Source organism: Chinchilla lanigera, unplaced genomic scaffold, assembly GCF_000276665.1.
Source record: "Chinchilla lanigera isolate Chin_1 unplaced genomic scaffold, ChiLan1.0 scaffold00022, whole genome shotgun sequence".
Classification (NCBI taxonomy): Eukaryota; Metazoa; Chordata; class Mammalia; order Rodentia; family Chinchillidae; genus Chinchilla; species Chinchilla lanigera.
Genome location: NW_004955423.1, coordinates 21,112,245 through 21,131,202, shown reverse-complemented (window position 1 = coordinate 21,131,202; position 18,958 = coordinate 21,112,245). Strand labels below are relative to the sequence as shown.

Genomic DNA, 18,958 nt, shown 5'->3' with positions numbered 1-18,958 from the left:
GGATTATTTCATTAGATAATGAGATGGGCTGCCCTTTCTGTCCATCATTAGAGCAGCTGGAGACAGCATTTGCTACCTGGCAAAACTTTCGAAGAAGGATCTTTCTTAGCAGCAGATAAACCCAGGGATCCAAGATCTGGTTCAGGGAAGCCAAACGCACAGCTATCAAGAAGAAATGGCATTCTTTCTGCTTTTCCGTCTGCGTCTTGCAGTGCTCAACTGATGTCTGATTGAAGATCATTCTCAACATCATTATCTAAGAAAGAAGAAGAAATGTTTCCAGAGATCAGTAAAGCTGCACACACCTCCTCTGCACGGTACTCTGCATGTACTGGGTTTTCACTAAGTTGGTTGTTGAATTGAGATGATTAATTCAAATAACATTGACAATCGCAGAAAACAGTCCTGAATTAAAGAAGACATTCCTAAGTATCTCCCCACATTTTTTTTCATTGTTTGACATGTAGCTTTTTAAAAATTGTGCATGTTCTCAGCTCTTGGTCCTTGGAATTTAAAAGACTTGAAGATAGCACATTTTGAAATTAACTTAATCCATCTTTCTTGTTGCTAAAACCACCAGTAGATTGAGACCCTAATGAGAGTTAACAGTTCAACAATAAGCAAGATACAGTTGAGCTTAAACTTTAGTATTTCAAACTAAAAGAAATCACTAAAAAAGAGTAGTAGCAAAATAGGAGTAAACAACTGTAATGTCGTTGTTATTAGTCTTCCTGCATCTTTAATCTGCCAAGGACCATGTTAAATTTTTCACATGTACTTAAAAAACAATGTCAGATAGATTGTCTTACTACGTTCTTTTTACAGTTGCAGAAACCGAGTGAATGATATAAAATGGCTAAGCTAAACTTAAATCTAAGTTCACTCATACCATAAGACATATGAATTTTACTGTTTTTGTTTTAATTTTGGTCTTTGTGGTCTCCTTGGACTGGAACGTAAACTCCTTAGTGGCCTGGGTTTGGAACTAATTTCCCCCCAGTGATACATTCTCAGTATTAGGAGTTATTTGGGAGTTAGTAGGTGCTCATTAAGTATTTGTAAATGAATAGATACTTATATTTGAAGGAAAATATAGATTATGAATATAATACATATAAATAGGTTTATACGTGAGTTAATAAATATTTGTAAGTGACTGATTTTTCCCACAAGAGAAAAAAATGAAAGTCTGTATGGATATAAAAAGATGTTCAAACTCATTCATCATCAGAAAAAATGCAAATTATGACAAATGCAAAATAAGCCGTGTTGCACTCACTAGATGGACCTACGTGAAGAAATGTGAGTGTCGGATGTCAGTGGGGTGCAGAGCTCTGAGGGCCCTTGCTCAGTAACACTGGGCATGGGAACTGAAGCACCCGACTTATTACACAGCTAGACTACACTTTCTCTGCTTCCTCCAGCAATACAACCCTTGGAGTGTGCTGTGCGGTCTCCCTGTACCAGGAGCTTGTTCATGGCTGTTCCTATAGTGCTATTCGTAACTGTAAATATAAAGGCAAGAACATGAGTTCCTATTCACAAGCAATGGAAGGAAGTGCTTTTGCATAACCATCTCCTTAATTCCCCGTGCTGGACCTACACAGCTACTGAACACTGGTAATGTGGAAGTTATACTGTGTGACTGCTCATCCTGACATAGTGTCCCATAAAATGTATTATTAAAATTAATGCCACTTGTTTCCTTTTGCTTTTTAAAAAATGTGGCTATGGAGAACCAGAGTAAGCATGTGACTGCAGTAGACACCTAGAGTGCCTTTCTAGGGAACCCGGCCTCTCCCTGGAGGCTCACATATTCTGACCTGCCCATATATTCCAAGTTGAATTCAACATTCTTGAGCACTAAACACACCCCTAACCACACACAACCGAAATACACACTCCTGGTTCAGTCGCTCAAAGTCCCTGTTGAAGCATTCCTTTGCCTCCTCCTCTGCATTGCCTTTGGTCTTGTCGTGTTCTCCCTGCATTCAACCCCCTTTTGTGTTTGAGTTATAGTACAAACAGACAACCAGATCGGGTGTGCGATGGAATGAGTGTAGGTGCTTTCCCAGAATTCATAGCTTGAACACCTAATCTTTAATCTGATGACGTTAGAGGTTCATAGGCAGTAACTAGGTTTAGATGAGTCATGAGGGTAGGACCTTGGTGATAGGATTAGGGTCCAATGAGAAGAGGGAAAAATACCACAGCTCAGTCCTTCTGTCCTGGGTGAGAGTGAGATAAAGGGTCTTCATCAGGAACCACATCAGCCAGCTTCTTGACCTTGGATTTCCCAGATTTCAAGACAGTAAGAAATAAATGATATTTGAACTCTCCAGTCTGTGGTATTCCTCTTTTGCAGAAATTTAAGCAGTAAAACAAGACATACAGATGTTATCCCACCACAGATTCAGCTTCCTAAATCCAAACTCTGATCAAGTCCTGCCCACCAAAACAATATCCGTATCTTCCACGGTCTACAAAATAAAAATTTAATTCAGTGCTTAAGGATTTCTACATTCTACTTCAGCACGGTCTTATCTCTTGCTACTGGCCCACACAGACGAAATTCTGACAGCATCTCACCGGTCTAGAACATCCCTTTGTTCTTTCCTGCTTGGCCTTTATTTCTGTTCTTTGCCCTTGGAATTCTTTCAACCCTAGTATCCATTTCTACTCTTGAGAATTCTCTTTCTTTCAAGACCGTATTAGAGTTTTCTGCCCTCTGAAGAATGATGATATTAACAGAGAGCAACATAATGCCTTTCAAAAACTAAGAATTAGAGAAAAAAATGGTGGGCCCCTAAGAGTTAACGTGGACATAATACCACTGCCCAGCCCCAAGGTTAGTGAGCTTGACTACAGACAAAGAACAAAGTCTTCATACACCTCTTTGCTCTGTGCAGAAGAGTACTTAACCACTGGGTTAGATCAGTCTGTACTCTTCTTGGGAAAATAAGCCCTATTGTGAGATTTAAAATTAGCTATGTTAGCTTGGTACTAGTAAGTAGTTGATTCTTTGAATTCCTCATGTCTTGAGGCTTTTTCCACCCCGTTGATAAGTATTGGTCTCAGTATTGATAAATCAACAGGAAATGAGATCTTCCAATACTGCTTACATAACCTCAGCTTTCTCTTGAAATTACAAGTATATAACTAAGACACAGATAGGCAGCTAATTAGATAGACAGAGGAAAAAATTACACCAAAATTCTTCTAAGGCTTCACATAGACATTGGCCTTCACTCATTTTCCTTTTGTCTCACTGAATCACAGATAATTCTTAAACTGCACACTGAGAGGGAGTGAGATCTTCCAGGCTTGGCTTATAAAACAAATTCATGGTCTGGTGTTTGATCCATGGCCCTCGACCAGATTCCCCCTGAATGCCCAGATGAAATTATTGTTCTATAAACAAATAAGAAGAGAGGAATCACAGGCAGCCACTAGACAGCCACGTATTCTGATTCTAATTTTACTCACAGGAGTTATTATAAGGAATTTTTATTCAATAAAAGCACACTAATTTTTAGGAGCATTATCTATCCTAGTAAAAGAATCTGTAAACACATACATCTGTAAAATCAGATGTAAAGCTTAATAAAGTACAACTGATTCATATAATAGTTTATATAAGAATTAAGATAAATTACATGTAAAGTTTTATTGTTATTACAACTATGTAAAACATATGGACTTGTGGAAGGTAATGAATTCTTACTGAACAATAATTTATGACAATGTTAGTCACTAATTTAAAAATTTTGTACACATAAGTATTTCAAATGATCTAAGAAAATCTTTTACTTCAGGAAAGTGGGTGGTTTCCCTTTCATTAGTTAATATTTATAACTTTATACCAAATTTATTTAAATTTATTTTCATTAATATCTTTGGATGCTGACTCCGGTCCTATAGTTAATACTATCATTGTAGGAGATCAATAAGCACAAAGACGGCCCTCTCTAATATGGCCCTGGAAACCTTTGAATCAGTTGCACATGTGGTAAGAAAACAGACTTTGCATATGTGATTAAAGGTAAGCACTATAAGATGGGGAGATTATCTTGGGTTTTCTGTGAGAGTCCAGTGTAATTATATGGATCCTGAAAATCAGAGAGCCTTTCCCAGCTGAGGTTAGGGAGGTAGGACTGTGGAGAGTGGTCCAAGCAATGTAGTGTTGCCAGCCTTGAAGATGAAAGAAGCCAGAATTAAGGAATGTAGGTGGCCTCCTCCGCAATAAAAGCAAGGAATTAACTTTCCAGTCAAATCTCCATAAAGTCGTACAGCCTTGTGAACACCTTAATTTTATTCCAGGGAGACCCAGTACAGACTTCTAACCTACAGAACTATAAGAGAAACTTATATGGTTTTTAACCCTCTAAATTCATAGCAATTTGTTACAGCAGTGGTAGAAAATTAATACAGCCACATACTCAGCTGCAGCAAATGTTAAGGAGGGTGGGGTGGAGTGAGCTTGACAGTGACCTGAGCTCTGTCATAGACCAAACATTCAAGCAAGCTTGGTTGCGTTCTTCACTTTTTGAGGGGAAGCATTTTTAAAAAGTATAAATAAAGTAAATCTTTCATTCCAACTCTTACCCATATTATCTCAATTTCTAAATTTGCAACATGCAAAAGGCAGCATTCAGTTAGATTTCAAGGTGCAAAATTACTAAAAGGCAATTACTCAATTGCTAAGAGGTATAAAATTGCCATTTTCAACTCAGTCTCCTTTATCACAGAACCATGCTCATTAAGCCATTTTCCTTTTTCTATAAACTACTGAAAACTCTTCGCCTCTTCATCCGATCCGTACCCTCTTCTAGGAAGCACTGTGGCCTGCTGTCAAGTCATTTAAAAACCTCAAGAAAATTATATTTTCATTTCCTATTATCCAATAAAGTATTCAAGTTCTCTAACTATGATGATCAGGAAAATTTACAAAATTACTTATTAAAACAAGATTTCAGTTATTTTAAAATCAATTTTTATGAGGCTAATAATTTAAAATTAATTTGATGAAGCTAATGTAGGGTTCATTTGCCTTCCATTGTTTAGTGCCCTGCAATTTCCTACTGACAATACCATGATTATGAAATTAGGAAACCGAGCTCTGCAAGCAATAGCTGGCGCGTGAGGAGAGGTACTCTAGCTTTTCCCAGAAATCATGAGACGTGCAGTATGAGGGTAATTGGAATTAGAAGCAGTGAGCATGAGTTTGCCATTTCAAGATGGAGCTAGGGCTCCAAATTCCTATCTGATTTTCAACAACAACAAAAAATGCAAATCGGCACCTCGCTGGTGACTTCCCTGTACTTGAAGAGCTAAAGAGGGATGGCAATTTGTGTGTGTGTGTGTGTGTGTGTGTGTGTGTGTGTGTGTTTGCAAATACTTTTTAGACTGTTCAGCCTTTGAGAGAAAACCTTTGGCATGAATATGTAGACCTATGATAGAATTAATTGTTGCTGTGGATACAATTCTCCTTATACAGGGACGAAGGGAGAAAAGAACAAGCAGTATATTCAACCAACACAGAGCTTATTTATTTATTTATGGCAACTGTGAGTACATGCTACAAGATTTCTCCTGAAGAGCCTCACAAAACAAATTAACTTGTCAAAGGAGCTGTGAGGCCAGTGCTAGAGGTGCAGCTCTCCTGCTTGCAGCCTTTCCAAGCTCCAAGTACCTTCCCAGCTGGAATGAGAGTTCTCCGTGTCTGGGAGACGTCTAGGAACACAGCCGCTAGCAGCCCCCTTCCGTCATCCACGCCCACCTACTGCCAATCACCTGGCTGTATCCTAAGGGGAGAGAGTGAGTTGTTCCCTCCGCAGCGATACTGTTCTTCCCATTGTGAAAACAACTGACCAGAGAGAATGTTTTTCAGAATCTGCGTTTGGATTTTATTTTACTGCAGTGGGATTTAAAATCATATACTGTATTTGAAAAATCTTTAGCAGTTTACTTTTGGTTCAAAAGTGCCTCGGGCAGCGGACCACACAAATCTGTTGAAGAAGCCCGGAGAAACTAGTTTGTCGGGGAGGGAGTAAACTTGGTTAATGGCCCTTAGGCCCCATTATGGGATATTTCCATGCTTCAGTTTGTTCCTAATGTATGTCTTTAAGAGAAATTTCCTAACAACCCAAGTTTTATCTAGGATATTTTGTTTTCTATAATTCTCTATTAGGCCACAGGAGAATAACCTGTTCTACTGGAAATTCCCCTCTCATTGGATAAATGTGTTGCTTATAAACACACTGAAACCAGTCCGGGGCCTGTAAGCCACTTAATTGCATAATTTGAAGGATGCTTATGGGACGACACTGCAGTGCGGATTGAAAAAAGAAAATGCTGCCTGTCCAGTGAGGGTGCGACTCCGTCCTCTGGCTGTCAGACCTTCTCAGCAGGATCCTGTTTCGGAAGCGTCCTCTGCCTTATCTAATCTCAGCACTTTGCAAATAAACATTTAAAAATTACTGGTGGTTGTTATTTCATCTTTATGACTATGTCATTCTTAGATTTGTTTTTTTTAAACAGCGATGGAAACAAAATCAGAAGTGCTGAATTCTATTGCTGGCTCTGGCCCCATTTATAACTTTTAGGAAAGTCCTTTCCTTTCTGGGACTTGTTAAACTCGCTGTCAGCAGGGGTGGGACTGCATGGACTCCGAGTGGACTTCTGCGGCTGGGACTTTTCAGATGAATCCTGGGGCAAAGCGGGAAAATGAGGAAGGATTTGGAAAAGGAAAGAAACCTAGAGAAAAACAGTGTGGAACAAAGGATAAAATTCTTCTTTAAAAAAAGTCTCCAGAAGCTGGGGTGATATAGCACTCCGGTAAACTCCGGGAGGCCTAGGCAGGAGGATTATAGGAATTTGAGGGGAGTGTGGACCACAAAGTGAGTTCAAGGCCTCAACTGTAGCCTGTGTTAAAAAATTAAAAAAAAAAATCTGTAAATGTGCCTTTTGCTTAGGGATAAATGGAGGAGAGAGGAAAATTACAGTTAGAAGGTCCACAGTACACAAGAAGAAGACCAGATTTCTGGGGCTTTCGAGGGAGACTAAGAAGGGGCAGACAGGCAAACACACTGTCCCGGAGTGGAAGGCTTTGTACAACGCTGACTCAGGCCTCTGCTGGTTTGGAGACCAGTCACCTAACTTTGGCTCTTAAGTGATTTTCTTCTTGGAAAACAAACTATTACCTGCTTACTGCCTATCTCCTCAATCTAGCAGTGCCACTTCAAACATTAAACTAAGAAGAATGAACACCTCCAACTGCCATCCCATACCTCTTCCCTCCCCCGCCCCAGGGCCTCTAGCACTAGGCCGGTGTTTCTAGAACAGCAGGCTTTGACGTTCAGCAAGAAGCCTGACTCTCAGGCCAAGACTGCAAGGAAGTGAATGAGACATCTGCGTGGCTTCTTAAGTTTCTACTTAATAGAAAGTTTAAAAACAAAACACTTGCCATTTGCCATTTAACACTGTACAACTACTATGGAAATTCCTCAAAAAAACCCAAAAAACCCTAACACTTGAAATGAAATTCAACTCAGTTATACTCTCCTGGGTATACTCCTGAAAGAAATACATATATATATATATATATATATTTTATATTAAAAAGTTAACACATCATACTACAGTGCTGCATGCACACCCATGTCTACAGTAGCAGAATTCACAATAGCTGAGCTCTGGAGCCATCGTAGGTATGTACCAACAGATAAAAGGGTAAAGAAAATATGGTGTGTATGCACACAACGGAATCATACTCAGCTATGGAGAAGGGTGTCTGAGTCCTCTGGAGGACCATAGATGCATCTTGAGGCCATGTTAAGTGAAATAGGCCAGACACATAAGGTTAACTATACTGTGGTTTTTCTCATATGAGAAATCCAATTACAAATTAAAAAGTAAAATGAAGGCAGATATCAATCCCCCAAAGCAAATAAAAATTTCATGTATTGCAAACATTTACCAGTAAAGGACACGTGTGGTAGTGCAGAATCATTATTCATTCAACACAATAGGCATTCAATACTGTTAAGGAGCTGGTAGCTGCCCGTGGCATAAAATTTCCCCCCCAAAGATGAGGAAATTGTCAATTTTGGGTGACTTAGCTCAGTATGACTCAATAACATTATGTACAAACCAATGTTTATTTTTCTGTTAGAACACTCATGAAATGTCAGTAACTAAGTAAAGATTAGAATGCCGGCTGAAGGAGGGAGAGCAAAATCTCCTCTGTAGAAGAACTTACTCCTTGGAGTATAGATGGATTAGTGTGGTGATATGTGACTAGGAAAACTACTTCTGCTATATCTCTAACTCTCACCTATCGGCCATCAAGAGAGAATCCAGAAAGTATGTCATTGTCAAGATGGAAACATTAATCTTTGAAAATATTTAGATTGAAGATAGTTTTTTTTTCTCCCCAAATACAATTTTATTTAAATCCAAAATCCTCAACCCCACCACTGTCCACACACAGAATCTTAGTGTTGGTGACCATGAAAGGCAGCTAAATGCTGAAGGGAAAGAATCAGAGACAAAGATTAGTGTTGTGCAGGGAATTTTTACATCAATATCAAAACAGAAAACTAGAAAAACTTAAATGGCAAATAACAAGACACTTTAAATTATGGTAATCCATTATCTGTATATTATCTGAGTATTCCAGTGCCACCACTTAAAATCACTATTTCAAGTGAATCTGTGCACATTTGTCCAGGACATAAAAAGTGAAAAACAATGCACTGCATAAACCAATTAGAAATATGCAACATCTTTTTTTTTTGTACTGAGAATTGAACTCAGGACATCGTACTCGCCAGACAGGCACTGTACCACTGAGCTGTATCCTTGGCTCCCCAATTAAAAATAAAGCCTCTTTGTGTACACATAGAAAAAAATATATTCTCACCTATGGCTAAGAATTAGGACAATTTCTTCTTTCTTTTCTTCATTTATTGTTTTCCCAATTCTCCAAAAGAATTGTGTTATAATCGCACTTAAAAAGCAAGTATTCAGCTTAGAGTTGTGAGAGACGTAGCTATATACCATGCCCTACTAACTCAGCAGGCGTCTTGGTTACTTTTCTCTCGTTGTTGAGACAAAATACCGGACACCCAAAATTAAGGCAGGAAAGGTTTATTTAGTTTCTGGAGTTTATTCAGTTTGTGGAGGTTTTACCCGTACTCAACTGGCTGCAAGGCAGAGTGGCACAGGGCGCAGGGGTAACTGTCCCTGGCCACGGAAGACAGTAAAGCAACAAAAGCAAAAGGGAGGAGGGCAGAGTGCAAGGCTCTTTCCCTCCCTTGTATTGTATGCAAGCTGCCTGCCCCAGGGCAGGTGTAGCTCTCATATCCATAATTCCAACAGTGGACCACGAATCAATCATAAAGTCTAGAAGCCTGCGCCATGACTGCATGAGGCTTTGGGGGGACATCCAGACACAAACCATAACAGCAGGAAAACAACCTGACACTATAATTGATGGAAAAACTTAGCTTAATGAACATGTTCACTGTGGCTTATTGTGAGGTTTGGTGGCTTCCTGGCCCCTAAGATTGAGTTCATGAACAACCCGGCCATGACATACAAAAATCCCCCGCTGGGGCCACAGTTGTACACAGCACAAACTAATGACGTGCTTCTGGCTTGATAGGATAGATAGTTATTTAACCTGGAAGCTTGTCAAAATGGCACTCTTTTGGATCTAGTCTGTGGGAAGGTGTCATCCCAGAGGAAGATCCAAAACAAGTACATCCCAGTGACACTGGGGCAGTAGCCACAGATGGAGGTGCCCTCGGGTTCGTGGTCCCCGACCCTGTCTCACCCCTCGTCATGGCTCGCCCGCGTTCTCCACAGTGGCTCCTTCGCACAGTCGTAAGCCACCTGATAGAAGAACGAGGAGGCACACAGGAAGAGCGGGCAGTGTCTCACCTTCCTCCCACAGCCTCGGCATCTGCAGCCCCCGCCCCTCCACTCCGGAGCTTGAGCAGAAGAGCTCCCCGTCCCCTCTCTAGAGCTAGTTTTCCATCTGCGCCATGGACTTTCTCCACCCTGAATCTCAGAGACTTTATTCTCTCAATTTTTCTATTCCTCATTTATAGTCAACTTCACCACTTTCTTTTTGGCTTTTTCCAATTCTCGCTTTAACATGTCCAAATTTCTGCCACCTTGAGAAAATAAATCTTCTGTGGAATTCTCACCTCCCTGTGTATACTGCTCCAGAAGGTACAGGTAAACTTCTCCAAAAGAGAGAAGTTCAAACGGGGAATCGAACTCGGGACCTTGAGCTTTCCAGCGGGCGCTGTGCCGCCGCTGCCTGGCACAGTCCGATTCACCTCCCTGTCCTAATGTTAATCTCTACTCCTGACCTCAGTGCCCACACGTCATCAGAAGCAGCCGTTCTCACACCCACCAACGAGGCTGCAAAATCCTCTGGACACTGAGAACTTTTGCCGTCTCTGTGACGTTGAACCCCCTTGAACGCAGCTGTTTTGTGAAACGTCCTCTTCCCTGGGAGCCACAGGGCGGATAGTTCTCACCGTCTTGCTACCTCTTGGAATCTCCTTTGCTGTCTCCTTCACGGCTTGTGTTTCTCTATGCCGAATACACTCCGGCTTTCAAGTTGGATCTGAGAGCCTCCTCCCGGTCCTCTGTGGGCTCCCAGCCCATCCGGGTATCTGCCCGCGCTCGGCCCTGACGACCTGTCTCACATCGGACTCTGCGTGTTCAAAACCAGAGTCACCGTCTTTCTCAAAGGTGCTTCGATCTTCCAACAACCTGAACCCACTTCTCTAAGACCGAAACCTAGAGTTCCCCTGGAGCCCTTTGTCCGGCTGTGTGTGTTTCTCTCTCCCCACTCTACTTTCTTCCCCGCATTTCCCAATCCACTGAGCCGCAAAGCACCCAACTAACTCCATTAAAAAGAAAAAGACTTGCTATAACTTCTCCCATCTTTACCCTCGCTGTCCCTGAGCGCCGTCCCGCATTGTCTCTTCTCCAAAATACACACTTGTTTACCCCGTGATTTGTTAGCCTGTGCGCTGCGAGTTACCCACCACGCTGCTGTTCTGAAAATATGCCTGTAGAATGAAAATGTGGCTGTTTTATCCCATGACAAAAAGTTCCTCACCTGAACTTACTCACTGACTGACTGCTGTCGGGGGTTCAGACTACAAACCTCCAAAGCGAAGACCCCAGAAGCAAAGCTCCTCTGCAGCCTTCTCCTGCTCTTCGAAAGCAAAGCCACACAAACTAGACCTTCTCTCCCCGAGCTGGGCCATGCGCTCTGCTCTAGAATCCTTGAGGCCAAAGCAAGCCCCGAAGGCTTCAAACACTGCTGTATCTTCCCTCCCCTTTCTTGGGGTTTCCCTCGCCTGCTTCATCTGATCACAAGACCCTCACTTCAGGAGAGGCCCGCCACACACCTGGGAAGAAGGGACACTGCGCAGAGAGGCCAAGAAGAATCTGAAGGCGCAGGCCTCGCTCTATTAGCACGCAGTCCCGCCCTTGGGTCCAACAGACCGCACAGGGCCGCTGCTTCAGCGTTCCCCGGCGCGAAAGCGGGCAGCTCACCCAGGGCTCTGGGGCTTCATCCCGAGGCCTCCCGCGTCTGTAAAATGATTGAACAAGTTTGTTGTGCTTGTCCACTTCGAGCTGTCTGGAGGCTCAGGCACGACCCTTTACAATGGGCAGGAAGTGGGTTTCCCCTTTTGCATATGACAGGGTGAAGTCTTCTTTACCTTGAAGGCTCAGGACCACCCGGCAGCTGCAAGCCCCAAAGCCTCATCCTCGCCACGCCTCCAGCACAGGCAAAGCCGCAGTGCACGCGTCTCCGCTGCTCACAAGTGCCACCTGGTTCTTCTGACTTTGGGACTTTTCAGAACCTTAACAAATATGCATCCCTAGATCTTGAAGCTCGCACTCCCCTCTTCTGCCCTTGACTAAATCTCACAGATTTTTTTTTTTTTTTTGGTAGGCTGACAACACCGATTTGTCTGGTAGGTAGGTACCTTGCCAAAAGCTCGTCACATGGAGTCTGAACATGGTCTTCACGGGGTCTCCGTGGCTCTTTGCTCTGCTGGAAAAGATTATGTAGTTGCTTGTTTTTAATTGTCAGTTTCTCTCAGTACGCCAAAGCTGTTGTAGAGGCAGAGACCAGTCTGTCTTTTTAGGGATAGCAAGGCAAACGCTTAACCCAGAAAATAGCACACTAGATGAATAAATACTCTTGAATTAATAACCAAATGAATGAGAGAAAGGGTACAGTGCACCCTGCTTACTTGGAGTGACAGGTTCCAGAGATTTCACTGATCCACCTGTATTTACCCCTGTTCAAAACTGTGGGTCCTCTGTGTTGTTTTTCTATCCCTTATTCCTTCCCCCTCTTCTCCTCCTCCTCCTCTCCTCCCCTCCTCTCCTCTTCCTTTCCTTTCTTCATTCTCTCCTTCCTTTTTGCTACTAGAATTAGTCAGGATGACAGCCTCATTATCAGCACTATGGACCCCAGGCACATCGGCTTCTCACTCATGATTTTAAGTAGAATGTCTTCCGATCCTAGCTCTGGTAGGAACCCTGAAGCTGTTAGCTTGTTGCTAGAGAATACAAAGGACAGGCAAATATCTAAAATAAGACACATTTAATCTATAAGAAAAGAAAAATTCCTAGTGCTTATTTATTTAATAACTTTTTTCAAAACTACAGCCCGAGAAAAAAGAAAACAGATAGTATGCACATCAACAGTCCTTAGCAGGGCTACTTACTATCAGATTTTTAATACACAGGGTCAAAAGTCCCTTTATTGGTACAAAATGATCACACAGGACTCTCACACCCTTCGCAGACAGAATTCTTGCTCCCAAATGTGACCATATCTTATCACAAATATTTAAAATAACCCACAGAGTCTAAGCAATAACACACCACCTCAGCTCATTTTCTGTACTATAACAGAATACCACAGATGGGTTGGTTTATAAACAATAGTTTATTGACCAATGGTCTTGGAGGCTAAGAAGCCCAAGAGCCTCTTATGAGGCCTTTGTGCTGCAGAAAGGCAATGAGACAAGCAAGACAGAAGACACCGGGCTGAAATTCATCCTTTTCATCACAACCACTCCTCAAAGGTCTAGGGTTCTGCTAACAATGTTAATGTACTCACGAGAGCTGAGGCTACTTCCTAAAGTTCCTACTTCTTAATACTATTATGGTGGCAATTAAATTTTTTTTTTTTTTTTTTTTTTGAGGCAAGATTTCCCTATGCAGTTCAGACTGGCCTTGAACTCACTTATTAGGCCAGGCTCACCTTGAACTTGCAGGGATCCTCCTGCTTCAGCCTCCTGAATGCTGGGAACACCGATCTGCCCCACCAAGCCCAGGTTGGCAATGAAATTTCAGCACAGATTTTGGAGGGGACGTAGAAGTCAGAGTGTACCTCCCTTGCGATATCTTTACAAACTCTCCTGCCATAGCTAGGTTTCTAGACAGTACTCCCACCGGGAACTCCCAAACATTGTTATTTTCTTTTTCCCAACACAAAGCCCACCCTTGCGAAATTTACCAGCCTTCTTTGTAGTCAGCTCTTGCTCCGTTGCCTGTAAATGGAGGCCGAGCGGTGGTACAGTGCCGGATCCACAACTTGTGGAGTTAAAGATATCACAAAGTACCACTGCTCTTTCTCCGATGTTAAAGATAATCCGTGCTCTCTTAACCATGACAGGAAGCTCAGCTTCCAAAGCCTGGGGCTTTCTAAAGAGAGCTCAGTTAGCTGGGTTTAAGTCACACTTTCATGGCTTAGCTTTTTAGGAAAGGAAAAAGCTGCTATCAAACATTTTGGGTGACCTCTTTTCTTTCGGGGACAGTGAAGTCCCTGGTTCTACATTGCCCTCACCTAACGGATATGTGGCACATTATAGACTGCCAGTGATCACCTACAGCAGGTGCTGTGTAAATGTGAGTGTCTTACTATTACAGTTGTTGGGCCATAAAATATGAGCTGAGAAAGATCTCCAGGAATGTCATCTCCTAGGAAAATGAATTCAGAGTCAGGACAGCACGGCTATGACCTCCCACAGAATGTTCCTTGCTATGTCCAATATAGGAATCAAGCCAGGCATGGTGGTGTGTAGATAGGAGGCTGAGGCAGGAAGATGGCAAGTTCCAGCCCAGCCTGAGCCATGTAGTGAGTTTGAAGCTAGTCTGAAACATAGTGAGACTCTTTCTCAAAAAAAAAATATGAAAAATAAGTGCAGTGTGTCCCTTTTTAACCCTACCATTCATAAAGGTTATAAAGCAACACTCTAATACATCTCAGTACTAATTCATTCAGCCCACAGGTGGCAGATGAAAGCCACCCACTGCCATGTGACATTTATACTACTGGTTGTAAACTATATTTTTTGCTGGGCATGGCAGCACATACCTGTAACCCCAGCACTTGGGAGGCTGAGGAAGGCAGGACGATCACCATGAGTTTGTGGCCAGCCTAGGCTACACAGTGAATTCAAGGCCAGCCTGCACTACATAGTGAGACCCTGTCTCAAAACAAAAACAAAAACAAAACAAAACATAGCAAAACACACTTTATTTTTTTTAAATGCTTTTATGGAAATATCCTGCTTTCTTTTATGAGAGAATCGTATTTTAAAACCTCCCTTGAATTTACAGTTAGTACTTAACACTTTCATTCCAGATCTGAGGGACCTTTGAAGGAAATTAAACTCACTTTTTTTTTTTTTTTTTTTTTTGGTATTGGGAATTGAACTCAAGATCTCACACCTGCCAGGCAGGTGCTGTGCCACTGAGCTAGATCTCTAGCCCTAAACTCACATTTTATTTCATACAGAGAAATGAAAAAATTTAACCTGATTCATCCCCTGTGTTTATCCCCTGACTGTTTTTGTCTCATCATTTGGTTTTTTGGAGTAATACCATGTGGTCCAATGGTAAAGTACATGATAGCAAGAAGGAAGCAAACGTGAGGAAGACACCTATCTTCCTGTGACTTGACAGCCAAACTACTGCGAGGATCTTGCTCTTCTGTAAAGAGACAATCACATCCTATCGCTAGAACCCTTTAGCTTCCTCTTTCCCTAAGGTGTGAACTCAATGAAAGCAATTTCTACTGCACTCCTTAACTTCATGTATGTGATAGTTAAGCTTAACTGTCAACTTGGGCTGGGTTAAGAGGCTCCTGGAGATGAGACTGATCATGGCAGTGCTGTACACCCACTCATGTTCAGAACTGGATGTGCTGGGTGGGAGGAGGTAGGGCTGAGCTGGAGGTAGGTCCCTGGGAACCTGTTGTTGGATGGTGTATTTCTCTCTCTGCTCTTCCCCTATGCTTTGCTTGCAGTCACCATGAAGGGTGATTTGCTCCACCACACCCTTCCACCATATTGCTCCTGCCTTGAAGCCAGTCTACAAGGACTGAACCCTCTGAAGCCATGAACCAAGTAAACCACTTCCTCTTTTAACCTGCTGTGTATTTTGGTCCAGCAGCAAAAAAGCTGACCAATATACTAAGACAATTTTAAACAAGTAATTGCAAAATTATTCATTCTATTACCTTAAGGAAAATGTTTTTGGTAAATTCATTTAAGAAGTTACACTTGACATAGGTATTTTCAAAAGTGGCTTTGAAGGGATTGGTGGGTAAATGCTATTGAGACTTAGGAATATTCAGTTACTCACCCCTTGTACCAGAGTAACTCTTTTTAATGTTTCTCTAAAAAATGTGTTAAAGTAGTTTCCTCAGCTAAAACAAAGCAAATGGAAAATTATTGGTCTAGTGCAATGTTAGCTGAAGCCAAAAGGGTGAGCCATATATATGCTTCTGAGTTTTCTACTAGAACACCAAAAAAGGTAAAAAGAAACATGTAGAACTAAACTTAATAATATATTTAATTTATTCAATATATCTGAAATATTAATTTCAACCTATAGGCACTATAAGTACTGAGATATTTTCCATTCTATTTTTTTGTAATTAATCTTCAAACTCTGGTATACATTTCACACTTATAGTATACCTCAGTTTGAGATAACCACATTTCAAGCATCTGATACCCACCTGTGGCTACTGAATCTGACAGTGCAGGTTTAATGCCTCCTATGCAGCATCTCAATTAAACTACACAGATTCCATCCCTGTGGCATCCACAGTCGGCTCCCTGCCCAGCCTAGCCTCTTCCACCTCTGCCTCCCATCTCAGTACATCCATTTCAGGCAGCCTGTGCGCTTCAGGGCTGACCCCACTCCCAGCTGGAGGAATGGGCCCGGATCAGGCAAGATCATGTTCGCCCGCACTAGCCAGGGAAATCCAAAAAGGAGAACATCTGGGAGAAAACAGCCTCCTCTTTGTAAAAGAGAGCCATGAAAATCATAGTTTTCCCCTCCTAGAGACTGAGTAGGAGCCTATACTAGCAACTGTCTGTCCACCTGGAGGGAAGAAGTCACAGACTGAAGCCAATACCAAACGGCAGATGAGGTCTGGGGGCAGCTGTGGTCCTTGATGCTAAGGCTATGCTTTTGGACGAACCAACTCTGAAGGCTGCCCTACCTCTGGACCTGAAGCTATGTTTACTCTAACCATCACGCTAGCCTAACCCAGGGAAACTCAAGCATCTTTGGAAGCATCACGTTTTCCCCCTTTCTTAGCTATTTTTAGTCTCTTTCTCTATTGTTTCGAAAATCCCACATGTTTAACATTATCCCTGGGGCACCTTCCCAAATATCCTTTATTTCTTTTCTTCTTTGGAGAGCAGGCATTAGAGCAGCTGTTTTCCATCGCTCCTAACCACTGCTAATTACCTTCTCTCTCCATTACAAAAACAACTGGCTTCTCTCCTCCTTCTGTATCCTGAAGGTATTTCTAAGTCTTCCCAAGAAGATTTCATTACTAGCAACAAAGTGGAAACAATAAAATAAATGAAGAAAATGGCATAATGTTCTTTAAAATCTCTCAATTTTTTTTCTGTATTCATAGTATCCATTATTCATCAGATACAAGTTGGATGAGTGGGTCTGCAATAAAACAGATATGGTTTGGTTCGTTGGACACCATTTACCAGTGATGGGCCTTATAGTAAGTTGTTTACTTAGTAAATTAAACAACAACAGAAAAGAGTGGTGTTACCTATTTTGCAAGACTGATGTGAAAAGTTCTTTTGTAAATCTAATATATGTAAAACTCTTGAAGGGAGTCTTTATATCACAATCTCCTGATTCCAAATCTAGTCACCCTTTCTCGATGTTACAATTCCCCTTCTTCATTTACCCCACAAGCATTTGTTGAGGGGCTGCTATGGGCTGTAGATTGATCAACAAGTAAGGCAAGAACACTGGTCTTAAGCGCTTTGTAACTTATAGCGAATCAGGTAAAGTTATTAACAAGAGGAAGGCCACACCGTTTAGTGGTTAATTGCAAAGGTGATAAAATCAGACAAATCTGGGTTTAAAGCCAGCTCTGCTATTTGTTAGTTTTGGGACCCTAGAAAAGTTATTTAACTTCTCAAAATCAGTTTCTTTGTCTGAAACTGTACATAATGGTGTTTCCCCACGTTAATGAGAGAACAAAATGTGAACTCCACCAGCGCAGAACCTGCAACTGCAATGTGGCAATCACTCTTATCAGAGATGCAGGAATCACTGGAGTCCGGAAGGTACTGACGTCGGTCTCCGGGTACAGGGAAACACTGTCCGCCCACCCTCATCACAGGAGATGCCCCGGGGAATCTCCCAAGATAAAGAACTCATTTTTCTGAGTGTGAAAGTGTGTGGATTATTCTGGAAATTACAAATTGATTTTTGTGACTGATGTAAGGATGCAGAAGGCAAGATGAGAATAATATTAGGCTGGCAAGTGCATCCAAATCCAAGATTTTGGAGACAGGACTGAAGATTCCAAAGCTTTGTTACAGAGGGTGAGAATGCTGGATGATAAAATGCCTGGGTTCCATGTGAGATTCACTGTAGGCAAAGGCTTTTTCTTCTCCATAATTATGAGGGGAAAAAAGGATGAAAGCAGGTTTGCAAGGATCCCAATTGCACTGTATCATGCGGAAAGTTTTAAAACTGTCAAAACAAATTTTCTAATTTTGACTGTAGTCAAACACTTTCCCACTAAGCAAAGAGAACTCAGTAAACAGTTTTCTTTTATAAATAGTTGAGCGCGAAGAATATCTGTGAGTTGCAGCCTTTGAAATATATTTGCCTAGTAAAACTTTGCCACTACGCGTGAGCATTCCAGACTTGAAAGAACAGAGAAATGGAAATGGATGCATGTTTATTATTATGTGTTTCCTACAACAACCATTGAGAATAGTTAATGATTATTCAATAGGCCACTTATGTATAGCTCTATTTATTTTCTTTAGAAGCCACTTTGAAGATACCAAAGTGTAGTACAACAACTATTGATAATCTCCTACCTCTTTTATCTATAACTCACTATTATTTGTCTATTTGTTTTCCTGAGAAACTATCTTGTTGAGAACAATATGTAAAACAATATCCATTGATAATTTCCTACCACTTTGTAATTTGGTAAGCCCCCCCTATTATTATGTTATCCTTCTTTTACTCTTTAAAATTAAAAAAGTTAAAAAAAAAAAAAGAAATGGATACAAAGAATGCCACACCTTTATGGGAAATTCCACCTAAATTACAGGTGTCCTGGGCGGATAGACAAGGAAAAGTGTTGCTCTCTACAGAGATTTTCGAGTATGTTCTCCAGAAAGCCATGCTCCTCAGAAGACCGATCAATTAATGAATCTAGGCATGTTCTATAGAAAGTCTTTAATGACTTGGATTAGCTGCCCTGTCGGGTTATGGTGATTTTTGTTTTACTACTCTTACTCAATTCTTTCCTATACAATATTCCCAATGGAGTGATTTGAAAATGGTTTTGGTACATTGAGAAAAACTAAGGAGAAACAAAGTCCTATAG

General features: G+C 41.5%; 1 protein-coding gene across 1 annotated transcript in view; it reads right to left on the bottom strand.

Annotated features, from left to right (window-relative positions):
- The window catches only part of Ptger3 (prostaglandin E receptor 3 (subtype EP3)), a gene marked incomplete at its 5' end in the record, with an annotated part of 67,510 nt that overhangs the window by 33,233 nt on the left and 15,319 nt on the right, over positions 1-18,958 (bottom strand). The window contains 1 exon segment of the mRNA XM_005385244.2: positions 77-256. Within this exon segment, the coding sequence (XP_005385301.1) occupies positions 77-256 (180 nt within the window).